General features: G+C 44.8%; 1 protein-coding gene across 1 annotated transcript in view; it reads right to left on the reverse strand.

The window, feature by feature from the left end:
* Positions 1-539: 539 nt before the first annotated feature.
* SUSD5 (sushi domain containing 5) overlaps positions 540-14,606 on the reverse strand; it is a 51,140-nt gene continuing 37,073 nt past the window's right edge. Inside the window, exon 5 of the mRNA XM_045436705.1 lies at positions 540-4,055. Coding sequence (XP_045292661.1) covers positions 2,764-4,055 — 1,292 coding nt within the window. The 3' untranslated portion in view covers positions 540-2,763. The remainder of the gene's footprint in view (positions 4,056-14,606) is intronic.

The following is a 14,606-nucleotide window of genomic DNA, read 5'->3' on the forward strand; positions in this document are numbered from 1 at the left end:
AGCAGGCTCTGTGCTATTAGATTGATGCAGGGCTCGAACCCACGGACTGTGAGATCATGAACCAAAATCAAGAGTCAGATGCTTAACTGAGTGAGCCCCCCAAGCGCCCCCCCCCAGTTTTTTTTATTAAAAAATTTGTTTTTAATCTTTTTCTTTAAAAAAAGTTTATTTCTTTTGAGAGGAGAGCGAGAGAGAGAGAGAGAGAGAAAGAGAGAGAATTCTAGGATTCCTCTGGAATCCCAAGCAGGTTCCTCACTGTCTACACAGAGCCCAACATGGGGCTCAATCTCACCAACTGTGAGATCATGACCTGAGCTGAAATCAAGAGTCGGTTCCTGAACCCAGAGGCCCCTAGAGAATCGTTTGTGTTTTTTTTTAAACCATCATGATGTAACTCAGATATAAAATACATTCAGCAACTGTTTGGGGAAAGTATTTATTTTAAAGATCCCGGAAGCTTTGTGTTAATAAACCACCCAACCTCAGTTTTCATGAACATTAAATGTTTACCAGTCCCAAACACGAATCATGACATAAAATTTAGGTACACAATGTTTTAATCATTCCCTTTCTACATGCATTTTTAGATCCTATGGCATTAATTTAGATGACAGTAAGTCACTAAAAACGTAAAAACTCATGCGTTGGGTTTGTTTTCATGTAGTTCACGTCTACAGAATAATACATTTACATGTATTAATGTATCTGTAATAAGTTTATTAATACATTCATATTAACATTCCCCATTTCTGGGTTGATATTCAGTGTTCTTGGGTTATGACATAATGATAGTTGAATAACACGATCCCCATGTTGAGATGGAGGTTATTTTATATAGTTAAAAATAGAAACGGTATCTTGTAATAGATCAGAAGAGAATCTAATTTATAAATACATACAGTCTCTGGCTTTTATTCTGTGGCGTTCTGCTTTGGCTACACACGCAGAAAGTATTCGGTCCTATTCTAGATTTTACCTGACGTGTAGGTGTTCCATTCGGTCCCTTCAGGCCTTCGCTTTACCCAGTGATGGTGACTAGGGTCTTTGACTTTGCCACGCTGCCTCTATAGATCCTTATTTTTCCAAAGCATGCACCCAGGTGCATTTTTCCAAAGCAAACAGGTGGCGGGGTGGAAAACACGGTGTGCGAATTTTCCACACGTGCGTGTGCAAAACACCACCACCAATTCCTCCATTGTAAAGGAGATCAGGATTTCCTTGCATGTAAAACCCCTCAATTAGTGTCTTAAAATCAACGTAAGGCCTTCGTCACTTTTTTTTTTTTTTTTTTTTTTTTAACCACTGAAAACTATTCCTAAGAAGGTGACTCATATTATAAAAGCATAATGTGTTTCGTCTCTGGGCCAATATATCGGAGACCATTGGCGACGGCGTAGCAGCGGCTTCAAATGCTGCCACAGGTGCGCGTGGCGATGCCCGGCTTCCGCGCAAGGCAAGCCACGGGCGCTACTCATCTTCTGGGCCTTCAGCTGGCTCAAGCTCACAATTTATAGTCTAAAGCAATGGTTGTCCAACGTGACTGTGCTTTAGGATCAGCTGGGGGGCTCCTTAACACACAGCGAGCTGAGCCCCGCCCCCAGGGTTTCTGCTTGGGAGCTGATACTGCCTGTCCGAGGACCACGCTCTGAGAGCCTCTGTTGGACACGGTACCTGCCGAACCGTCCTAAGGGGATCTAGATACCATGAGATGGGGTGCTCCATAGCCAGGAGGAGCCCATCCCGGACTCATGCTGTTTCCATGGAGCTCCCAACTGCCACGACAGAGTACAGAAGACGTCAGCACGGGGAATTTCATATTCCTTTTTAATTCCTCTGCATCCCTCTACTTTGATATCCTAAGCCCTCGGCCCTCTTAAAAGATTACTTTCCTCCCGTGTCATTCCCTCTTGCTGGAGTTCGGAAAAATGGCGAATTCTAAGAGAGGAAACCAAGAACTGAGCTTTGTTAGTTCAACAAAAAACTCTATGGCATTCTTAGGCACAGACTGGTCAAGAACAACTAGGCCACTGCATCCAAGAGGAAATCGTGCTTACTGGTACAAAGATGACCTTGTTTTCAAAAAAACAATGGTCTGTCCTGCAGAACGGAGGGGACAGAAGTGGATGGCGTTTCTCATTACTTTTCAACTCCCCTCACCCCCAACGAAACAGCAGTCCTGAATTCTCTCCAAATTCAACAAACAGCTAAAAAGAAACCTCAAAGCTTCTAGACTACGCCCCGGTTCCTGGCTCATTTGCCCCCACAATGTCACAACGTTAAAAGGAAGTAGCCTATTAATTTTCTATATCCTACCCTCAACAATTAAATATCTATCTCCTAAATAACACTGTTCTCAAATGTCAGGTTATCACACTTTTTCTAAAAATTTCACGTTGTGGAGTCATTTTTTTTTTTTTTTCTCTCTTAAAAAAGGGAAAGAAGGCAATAGCATGATGGAGTGGGAGATGACTTTTGACCTCACATGGGAATCAGGGCCCGAGCACAGGTCTGGGGTTAGCGCAGCACATTCCGGGGCAGTTGGTTAGGGAGATGTTGATGTGTGTGATGATGCCACCGAGGCCTTCTTGTCCTACCAGGTGCCCCCAGAGACACTTCTTGGCCTGTAGAACAAAGACCTGAGCACAAGAAGGATGGGCCCAGCCCCACCTGTTTCATGGTCTAGTGAATCATGCGTGTTTATCGGCGAGACGTGGCCCGGTTCATTTTCCTCCCAAGTGGCTTCGGGGGAGCCCACACTGAAGGCTAGACCTTCTCCATCTCAATCTGCTGGTGGTAGTGCTGAGCCTGCCGCTGGCCCACGTTCAGCTTGTACACAGAGCTCTTGTGCTGGCACTTACGGTGGCCCCACACCGCCCCCACGCCTGCCAGGAGCAGCAGCAGACACAGGACGGTGACGATGGTGGCAATGACAGGGCCCCTGCCGAGGCCGGGACACCCATCCCCTACACACGGTTCCCCGGTTGGGAGAAGCTCGTCACTTGCACGTGGGCCGGGGCTTTCCTGTCCCAAGAAGTCCTCGGACAGCAGGTAGGGGAAGCTGTCCCGGACCTCAGGAGCAATGGTTTCCACTGGAGTCTGGGTGGCCGCCATGACAGTCGAGGGACTGGGATCCGGCATCTGCCGGGCAGCAGTTGTTACCGTCTCCGGGGCAGAGCTGGTGAGTTCATAGGGGAGGGTGGCCACGGGAGACTTCTCTGTGGCAAACTTCCGAGGAACAGTTGACTGGTACCTGGGCAAGTCACCATCTCCCTCGCTGGGACTCTCCGTTTCGGACACATTTATCGGTCCGAGAGCCAAAGCTTCCACATCTAGCGTTTGAGACAGAAGAACTGAACCGCGGGTCACGTCCTCACGTGGTGTGAGCGTGGTACCTCCAGGCTTCTTAACTTCGACAGGAGTGGGCTGGTTGGGGGCAACTAGAACCCTCTCTTCCGGCCCTACTGACCCACCTCCCTTGTCCCCGTCCTCCTCTTCTGCCCCCGTCTTCCTCCAAGCCCCGTCGGTCACAGGGTAGCCATCTAACCAGGACTCATCACTGCTGCTCACCATCGGGTCCCCTGTCTTGCCGTCGGTCCTGCCCACAAACGTCCCTGAGTGCCCGTCTGTGCTGCTATCGGCCATCTTGGCGTCAGGTTCGCCTGGAGCCGGTGTGATGCTACCATGCTTGTCTCCAGCCAGAAACTGCTTTTTGGTGTCATCATCCGTCCCCTTTTCCCCCTCAGGCTTGTGGAAGGGCTCCGCGGGAAGCCAGAACAAGTACTTGCGGCCCAGCCGGGATCCTGGCAGGTCTGTGGGGACGCTGCTCCCAACGATGGACAAGCCTGTCGTTGGCACAAAGGCCGTATCCTGGGCTATGTTGTCTTTCCCCACGGAAACGGAGACCAGACGGTCCTGCCGTGGAGCCTCCTCAGAGGCCTCTCCTGGACCTCTGTCCTCCTCTGCCTCCGTCCGGGAGTCCTCCATGAGCTCTCTGAGTGACACAGATCTGTCATCAGGGAAATTATCTTCATAGTCAATGTGTGCCTCGGCATCATCTGGAAAGGAGAAGGAAAAACTCCATCAGGTCCTGGAGCCGGTGGTGTAGAACCCAAGGACTAGAAAGTATAGGGACTGGGACAGATGGAATAACACTGTCCTCCACAGATGCTGAGCCTTCTCAGATGACAAACCCAAAGAATCTCCATGCAAACTGTTACAATTAACATACGGGTTATCAAGGACACAGGGTCCATAGTCAGTGGAAAATATCAATTGTATTTCTATATACCAGCAATGTACAGAAACAGACATTTTAAAAGACACCATTTGCCATAGCATTAAAAAGAATCCAACACCTAGGAATAAGGCTAACAAAAGATGTGCGAGGTTTGTACAAGGAATGGTACAAAATACCACTGAGCAACATTAAAGAAGACCTGAATAAATGGATATACCATGATCATGTAACAGAAGGCTCAAAACTGATAAGCTGTCAACTCTGTCCAAATTGAGCGACATAGATTTGATACAACCCTAATGAAAATCTCAGGCTCGGACAAGCTGATGCTGAAATTTCTGGAAATGCAGAGAACCAAGAAGATTCCTTGAAATGTGCAAAATTTCAAGATTTACTATTAAACTGAAATACTTTGTAAGACTCTGGTATTGGCACAAGGATAGATAATTGGGTTATATTAACTTTAGGGACTTCTGTTTATCAAAAGCTACCATGAAGACAGTTAAAATGTAAGCCACAGACTTGAAGATATTTGCAACACATATCATCTCCAAAAGATTCACGTCCAGAATTGATAAAGAATGCCTACAAATCAATACTAGGTAGGCAGACAAACCATAGAGAAGTTGGCAAGATACTTGGGTTGGTATAGCACAAAAAAGACATCTATCTAGGTAGTCATTAAGCATGTGTAAAGATGGTCAACCTCATTAGCAACAGAGAAATGCTAATTACAGCCATAAAAATATGCCATTACATAGCACCAGAATGGCTAAAATTAAGCAGACGGACAGTATCTAGTGTTAACTGATGATATCCAGTGTTTGGGCCCCAACAGACATGCACGTGAATGCTCATAATAACCAAAACCTGGAAATAATCCAAATGTCCATTCACGGCAGAACTGATGTAAATCACTGCGTATCTGTACGAGGAAAATCTGTACATCGATGAAATGAACAAGCCGTTGCTTCTGACAAGGACACAGATGAATCTCACAGCCAGCATGTTGCGCAAAAGAAGCCAGACACAAAAGAATACACTTTGTGTGACTTGCATAAAGGTCAAAAATAAGCAAAGCTAATCTATGGTGTTAAAAGTCAGGTTGGTAGATAGAAGCAGTAATTACTGAGTCTGGGGACAAGCAGGGCTTTGCGGATACGGGCAACTTTCTACTTCTTGACCTGTGTGATAGCTAGTTTCTTTATTTTCTGAAAACTAATTGATCTGTTCCCTTAGGATTTGTATGTACGTTATGTTTACATAAAAATGTATCTTTTAAAACGCGGACTTGCTCTTTGTAAGACTTCTTGAGATTATGCTGTGAAATACTCTAAATGAGCTGAGCAAGAATGAACAAAGGGCCCCACAGTTAGGAGAGCAGAATGAAGGGACAGCAGGTCAAGAAGGCTCAAGAAGCCGTGTCCTCAGAAGAGAGCAGCCCATGGGGCTTTCCCCATTCACAATGGTTTTTGAAAGTCAAGTCCTACTGGAAGTCATACTTCATTATTACAACAGAAAGACTCCCTGTGACGTTGGGATATAGCAAGACATAGATGTTTAGTTCCTAGCATGAGCTCCTAAAAGCCTTGGGATTTCCAAGCAATAGGAGTGAGAGGAACATTTTTTGTTATTCATAACACGGTCCTCTTGGCCATACCTGAATTTATGCTAATGAGGTGACCCCTAGATGGCTTCCGGATGCGGCTGGTTGCCAGAGGAACCAACCAAGTGATTAGAGGGTTGGCGCTCTCGGCCCCGGCCTCTGACCTCTGAGGAGGGGGAAGGGGACTAAAAGATGGAGTTAATCACTAACGGCCATGATTGAATCAATGATGCCTAAGTAATGAGCCCTCCATAAAACCCCTGAACTACCCGGTTCGAAGAGCTTCTAGGTTGGTGACTGCATCCAATGTGCTGGGAGGGTAGCTCCCCCTGACTTCACGGGGACAGGAGCTCCTGTGCCTGGGATCCTCCCAGACCTTGCCCTGTATACCTCTACATCTGGTTGTTCATCTGTATTCCTTTTTTTTTTTTTTTTTAATTTTTTTTTTTTTCAATGTTTATTTTTTTGGGACAGAGAGAGACAGAGCATGAACGGGGGAGGGGCAGAGAGAGAGGGAGACACAGAATCGGAAACAGGCTCCAGGCTCTGAGCCATCAGCCCAGAGCCCGACGCGGGGCTCGAACTCACGGACCGCGAGATCGTGACCTGGCTGAAGTCAGACGCTTAACCGACTGCGCCACCCAGGCGCCCCTGTTCATCTGTATTCTTTATAATATCCTCTTATAATAAATCGGTAAATGTAAGTAAAGTGCTTCCTTGAGTTCTGTGAGCCTTTCTAGCAAATTACTGAGCTCGAGGAGACAGTTGTGAGAATCCCCAATTTACAGCCGGCTGGTCAGAAGCACAAGAGGCCCAGGACTTAGGCTTGGCGTCTCAAGTGGAGGCAGCCTGGAGGGACTGAGCCCTTCACTACTGAGTAGCTAACGTCAGCACTGGATTAAATCGTATGACACCCAGCTGGTGTCAGAATTCCATGGTCTTGAGACCTGCCGGGTCGAGTTGCAAACCTTTGGTACGCGCAAATTCTCATCCGTCCTGCCAAATAAACACTAGGTTTTGCACTGAAGTACCATTTTTTCCTTGAAAACAGAACAAAACGAAAAAAAAGCTACTGTGACAAAACGTTTCTCTAAAATCTACCCAAACAGCTGGACATTTAAGACGCCCATGACTTCAATCTTTGACCTTAAGATAATGCAGTTACATCGTGTGAACGTGTGTGCGCCGACTGGCTGAGGGGGGGAGATCACGGAAATGGCCACACCGCTCTTTCCTGCCCCGAGTCCTTTTGCAATGTGATCGTGGAGCTCCTCCTTCCAGAAGCGGTGACTCTCTTTCCAGCTCTCGAATTGGGACTGGCCTGTCACTTGCTTTGACCCACAGAAAACAGTGAAAGCCTTGCATGCTCACTCTCTTTCTCTTCCCCTCTCTCTCTCTTTCTCTGAAGCCTGCCAGCTGCCATGTGAACAAGCCCAGGGAGCCTACTGAGGGATGAGAGGCCATGTGGGGGAGAGGCGACCGGCACCAGCTGAGGCCATCCTACACCAGTCAACCCCGGGGGGCTGGCCACATCCCCCCGAGTGAGCCCAGCCAAGACCAGAAGAACGAGCCAGCTAAGCCCATCCCAAACTGTTTACACAGGAAATCGCCACCAGGTAAATGAGTGCTGACTAAGCCATTACGTTTTGGGGGGTGGTTCATTATGCAGAAAAAACTGACACACTGGCCACGAGCTGCAGCTGCTCGAGGGCAGGGTCCCAGGCACTGTGTCAGCAGAGCAGAACAGCGCCCCGCCCATTAGAGGTATTCTTATGGGTATTCTTGAACGAGGGGACCCATGGCACTGGGAGAAACAGGAAGGAAAATCTACTCGGATCCCAAGATTCTCCTGATCTTTGCCTCGTACCTGCTCAGAGCGGAGATCTAGTTCCAAGAACACAGTGCTGAAACCCAAGGGGACTGTGGGCTCATTTCCAATTTACGAGGAATGCATTACACATAACCATGGTTTCTTCTATCAGCTCTGAAAGGTGCCATCATTGGAGTACTACTTGAATATACTGACATCCACATGGGAGGGCAACACACACACACACACACACACACACCCCTTTCACACGCAGGTGAGCAAATCAGCCCACAGCCAGGCCCATGAGAACATCTCTTCTCTTCCCAGCCTTTCCTTGGTGCCCCCGCCCTACAATGTAAAAGGGCACCCTAACAGAACTCCCTCCCCGCTGCCGGTAGACTCACGTTGACACAGGGAGGTAACCTCTCTCCGCAAAATTTAGCCCTCGCGCAAAGAAACTTGGCATTTCACACATCCGACAGGTCATTTCTGCCTCAAATCGGCTGTATCCAACTTGTTTTTTATTTAAAAAAAAAATAGGATGTATTTTATGGCGTTGCAGACAAAATTAGCATGTTTGCAAAACAATACCCATATGCCAGTTGTCTCCCAGAGGTGCTGCCGTTGAGGATAAATATGGCTGTGTTCTCAGAACACAGCCCCCTTTCACGATGGGGAAAGGCAGGAAGCAGGTCTCTCCAAGACCATTTTTCCTCCAGAAGCTTTGCCCCACTTGAAATCGCAGACTATTACCTCACGCGCAATCTTAAGTGGAAGGCCTCTCACCACACGTTATTTTACCAAGGAGCATTTCTTTGTTGCCTCACTGCAGCCCCGAGATGCCAACCCGCAGAGAGCCCACACGTGGTCCTGTTTCCTTCCGTGGAACTCCTGTCGTTGCTGGTTAAATTCTGACCCTGTGTTTTCTCTCAGCTCATCGACCAGAGCTCACCGACCGTTGGGTGCAAGTTGGCCAACGGGACCCACGTTTGCAGGGCAGTGTCACAGTGGGAGCTGGCCGGGGGCCGGCGTGAGGGCGGGCAGCAGTACGGGGGTCTCTCTCGCGGTCCAGACGGCCATCGCCCTACAACCCAGAGGACGCCCAGACTCATGTGGCCTCGGGCAAACTGAACTCGGCCCACATAGGCGACAGCTGAAAAGAAGTGTGAGTGAGGGAGACGCAGAACCTTCCAGAACTTCAGAGTATCTGTGGCCTTGACGAGTCCCCGTAACCTCTGCTCTGGCTTCCTCCCTTCTCTTCTCCCCCAACCCCGATTCCGTCGCCCTCGGCTGCTGTCTGGGGTGCTTGTTTGTCCTCGCCCCTTCTGACGGCTCTCCCTCTGTTCAACCTTCTCTTCCTTCTACCTCACCCCTCACACTCCAGACGGCTAAATATGTCGCCGGGGCATAAGCAAACATTTCCTTATCCTCAGAGTGGATTACATGCCACACTTTACAACACCCAAGTGGTCCAGCTGAACCCACATCACGCATTTTCTCTACCCTACACCTTCAACATGAGGACACACACACACACACACACACACTAGGCTTGCTGAATACGAATTTTTTTTAATGAGGAAAAAACACGAAACACCAGGAAAAAGTTCTTACAAACAACCACCATGCGCGGAAAGGGACATTATATTCTGCAGCAAACTTCAAAAACCAGTTACCAGAGGAGAAACGGAAAATTCTGGAGAAGAGTCAAGAAGGGAGCATGATTCCACTCCCAAGCCATCCTTACCCTTCACAACCGTACTGAGGAGTCAACAAATCCCAGACAGAAGCAAAGTGGGTGGAAACAGACCAGTAACCTGCAGGGCGGGTGGTTCTGGAATCCAAAACGCCAGCACCTGCCTTGTGCAGGTGAAGCAGAGCTTCACATGGGACACGTAACCTTTCTGGAAAGAAAGCAGAGCCCAGATACCTTAAAGCAAACAGATAAAGTAAAATTACACCCCCTTCTAGCTACCATTCTGCCTTCAGATGAAAGGAAGATGCATGTAAAAGGCAAAAAACCTAACTTAGAAGAAAGAATTCACAGAACAGAACGAATTCCTAGCAACAGCCTCACACTACAGAACTTAAGAAGAAAGTGGGCACGGGAGCACCTGGGTGGCTCCGTCAGTCAAGCTCTTGGTTTTGGCTCCGGTCATGATCGGAGCGGTTTTGTGAGTTCGAGCCCCGAGTCAGGCTCTGTGCAGACAGCACGGAGCCTGCTTGGGATTCCTTCTCTCTCCCTCTCTCTCTGCCCCTCCCCTGCTCACACTGTCTCTGTCTCTCTCAAAAATAAATAAATAAGCTCAAAAAAAAAAAAAAAAACAGGAAGAAGAAAGTGGGTGCAATTAAACGAAAGTTCCAAGGAGAGGTGATAACAGGATGTTATATGAAAAGAGTGATTTTAAACTTCAGGAATCAAATTGAGGACCAATGTAACACAGAACGAAAAAACAGGAACTTCAAGGAACAGAATACCCTGAGAATTTTACAAAGCTGAGAAAAATAACAGGAAGACACGCATTCAAGAGTCAATGCAAACCCAACGCGGGGCTCAAACTCATGGACCGTGAGATCACGACCTGAGCGGAAGCCAAGAGTCGCACGCTTAACCGACCGAGCCACCCAGGTGCCCCGACCCTGCGATACCTTTAAAGTGTCACAAGAAAGTTAGAACGGCCACCCAGGACTTCTTTGTGAAAATATCCTCGCGGAAAGCCTCTGCACTGAAAGCCCCATGATGTCGGCAGGAAAGAACACTGAAGCAGGTGAGTATGAGGTGGGGGACGAATCTAAGTGAATACTGACTGCATAAAACGAGTACACACACACACACACACACACTATTATTATTTGAAACGTGTGGCAACCGTATAGAAATTGGGAGGAGGTAATTGGAGTCAAAATATTTGAAGGTATTTAAATTGTTCAGGAAATGGTATCACCCTTTGATAAGTCAAGGATTTGTGAGTAACCACCAAGTGTAAATGTGTTAGAGGAGCGCCTGGCTGGCTCACTCTATAGAGCATGCAACTCTGATCTCAGGGTTGTGAGTTCAAGCCCCACGCTGGGGGTAGAGATTACTTAAAAAATTAAATTAAAAAAAAAAAAGAGAGAATGTGTTGTTAGAATGTAATAGATGGAGTGAATATAATAATTTTTAAAATGCTTAATCCCTCCAAAAGAACACAGGAAAGCAGAGGATAAAGAACAAAAAAACAGCTAGAACACAGAGAAAACAAATAGAGACAGTAATTTTAAACCCAAATCATTGATGATTAAATGTAAACGGATTAATGCTCCAATTGGTTGTCTGATGCTTATAAGAGACATACTTTAAATATAACTTTACGGGAAAAAATTTAAAAATAAATATAACTGTGCAGGAAAGTCGAAAGTAAAAAAAAGAACGAAAAAAAAATACACATAGAAAGACTAACCGGCAAAGAAGACTTTAAGCCAAAAAACAATACTAGAGAGAAGGAGGCTCATTTCGTAAAGATAAATGTTTCAATTTACCAGGAAGACATTAATTTTTAAATCTGTGTGTACTTAACGGAAACTCAAAGTATATGAATCTAAAATAAGTGAACAAGGTGAGCTTGGGCGGGTTAGTCGGTTAAGCATCCGACTCTTGATTTTGGCTCAGGGCCAGTTCTCACGGTTCGTAAGTTGCAGCCCTGTGCCAGGCTCCGTACTGACAGTGCAGAGCTCACTTGGGATTCTCTCTCTCTCTCTCTCTCTCTCTCTGCCCCTCTCCTGCTCGAGTACTCTCTCTCTCTCTCTCTCAAAATAAATAAATGCACTTAAAAATATGTGAACCAAAAAAAGAAATCCATAATCCATGATCATAGACAGAGGTTTTAAATATCTCTATCAGTAACAATTAGAGTAAGCAGACAAAAAGCTAAGAATACATATCTGAAAAACATGCTTATCTAATAAATTTGGCCTATTTGACATATACAGATCATATCTAAAAACTGTAGAATACACATTCTTTTCAGATACACATAGAATACTTTTACAAAATTGATCATAAATGAAATGTCAACTGACTTGAAAGGATTAAGTCATATATATGTTCTCTAGCCATAGTGAAATTAGACAAAAGATTACTAGGAAATTCCCATATGTATGGAAATTAAGCAAAATATTTCCAAATAAATCATGGGTCAAAGGATAAATTACAATAGATATTAGAAAATATTCTAACTGAATAATGAAAAATGACATGTCAAATCTTGTAGGAAGCAGCAAACACTGGGCTAACTGGAGAAGTGATAGCTTTAAATACCTCTTTTAGAAAAGAAGAAAGGCTGAAAATCACATCGATCTCAGAAGACTAGGAAAGGAAGAGTAAGTTAAACACAAAGAAAATAAAGGAAGGAGATTTTTAAAAAAGCAGAAATTAATAAAATAAAAACCAAACATACAATAAAGGGTCAATGCAGCCAAAAGTTAGTTCTTGGAAAAAAACTACTGATTGATAGCTCAAAACATCGAAGTCCCTAGCAAGAGTACTTAAGAAACTCTTAGAAAGAACACAAATTAAAGCACCAGGAATAGGGGCACCTGAGTGGCTCAGTCAGTTGAGCGTCCGATTTTGGCTCAGGTCATGATCTCTCGGTTCATGGGTTTGAGCCCCATGTCAGGCTCTGTGCTGACAGCTCAGAGCCTGGAGCCTGCTTTGGATTCTGTGTCTCCCTCTCCCACTCCCGTTCTCTTTCTCTCTCAAAAATAAGTAAATATTAAAAAATTTTTTTAATATCAGGAATAAAAAAAAGCATCACCATAGATCTTTCAGATATTAGAAAAGACAGTAACAAGATTATGATAAATTTATGCCCCCAAAATAAAAAAATATTTTTTAAAAAATTTTAACTTTTTAAAGTTTTTCCTTCCTTCCTTCCTTCCTTCCTTCCTTCCTTCCTTCCTCCCTTCCTCCCTCCATCTCTCTTTTTTCTATCCTTCTTTCTTTCTCTTTCTTTCTCCCTTTCTTTCTTGTAATCTCTACACCTAACATGGGGCTCAAACTCATGACTCCAAGATCAAGAGTTGCATGTTCCTCCAACTGAGCCAACCAGTCTCTCCCCAAACAAAAAATCCTGATGAAATAGACAAAATCCTGGAAGAAGCTCACCAAAAGTGCCACGAGAAGAGGGAGAAAAATTTTATATGCCATTAACTATTAATGCAGTTGAATCTCACTACACACAGAAAACTTGGCACAGCCGGCTTTGTCAATGAATTCTATCAAATATTCATAAAGGAGGATAATTCCAATCTTCTGTCCTCTTACTCTTCCAGAGGACAGAAAAAGAGGAGATACTTCCCGACTTATTTTATACATCTGGTGTAACCTTGGGAACAAAAGCTGGCAAGGACATGACGAGAAAGTGGAATTGCAGACCATTCTCACTAAACAGAGATGCAAAAGTCATTAACACAATGTTGACAAATGGAAACCTGTAGGCGTTATATTAAAAGGATAGCACATCACACCACGTTACGTTTAATCCCAGGAATTCATGATTGGTTTATTTGAAAAAAGGAGTTTCAGGAAAGCAACTGACGGAAGTCAACGGGATAAAAACCCCTAGGATTTAGGAATGTAAGGAACCTTCCTTAACCCGATTTTTAAAATATATAAAAACTGAGGAAAAACGGAAAAGATTACTATCACATGCTAAAACACAGATGAACTTTGAGGACATTGAAATAAGCCTGTCACAAAAAGACAAATACTATCCAATTCCACTTCTATGAGGTACCTAGAGTAGTCAAATTCACAGAAACGGAAAGTAGAATGATGATTGCCAGGGGCTGGGGGGAGGTGGGAGAAGGTAGTTGTTATTTAATGGGTATAGAATTTTGGTTTTGCAAGAGAAAAATGTTCTGGAGATCTGTTTGACAACAATGTGAATATATTTATGGCTAAGATGGTGAATTTTGTGTTCTGTGTTTCCCACCATAATTTTTCTATTTTTTTTAAATTTTTTTTAATGTTTATTTATTTATTTTTGAGAGAGAGAGAGAGAGAGAGAGAGAGAGAGCGAGCACAAGCAGGGCCGGGGCAGAGAGAGAGGGAGACACAGAATCCGAAGCAGCCTCCAGGTTCTGAGGTGTCAGCATGGAGCCTGACATGGGGCTTGAACTCATAAACTGTGAGATCATAACCTGAGCCGAAGTCAGACACTTAACTAACTGAGCCACCTAGGCGTCCCTCCACCACAGTTTTTTTTTTTTAAAGGAAAGGATTAATAATATACCCTACATTAAAATTCTATTCATCAAAGATACTATGAAGAAAGTGAAAAGGCAACTTACCTAGTAGAAGACATTTGCAACATATATAATATACCTCAAAAGTTCAGGTATCTAGAATCCTATAGAGAACTCCTACACATCAATATGAAACAAATGGACAACCCAGTAGAAAAAATGAGTGACAGAAATGGATAGGCACTTCAGAAATGAGATATTCAAATGGCCAATAAACATATGATAAGGCGCTCAACACCATTAGTAACAGGGGGAATTAAAATTAAGTGACAGTACGACCTACACATCGGAATGCTAACAATTAAGAAGACGGACAATACCAACTATTGGTGAGGATCTGGGGCTCCCGGAGTTCTCACACCTGAGACAACAAAAATGTTCATCGACAGTAGAATGGAATATTCCACAACAAAGAAAAAGAACGAACTGTAGCTTCATCGAACAACACAGATGCGCCTCCCAGACACATGTTGGACAAAAGAAGCCATACACAAGAGGGCATCCTTTATGCTTCCACGGAAATAAAGTTTAAACAGGGAAAACATAGTTCCTGGTCATGGAAGTCTTAGGAAGGCAATGACTGGAAGGTGACGTTGGGAGCAATTCAACAATGTTACACATCGTTAATGGACAACAACAGTAGGCATTCATTCTTCTTAGGATGTTTG

Source organism: Leopardus geoffroyi, chromosome C2 (genome assembly GCF_018350155.1).
Source record: "Leopardus geoffroyi isolate Oge1 chromosome C2, O.geoffroyi_Oge1_pat1.0, whole genome shotgun sequence".
NCBI classification, from domain to species: domain Eukaryota; kingdom Metazoa; phylum Chordata; class Mammalia; order Carnivora; family Felidae; genus Leopardus; species Leopardus geoffroyi.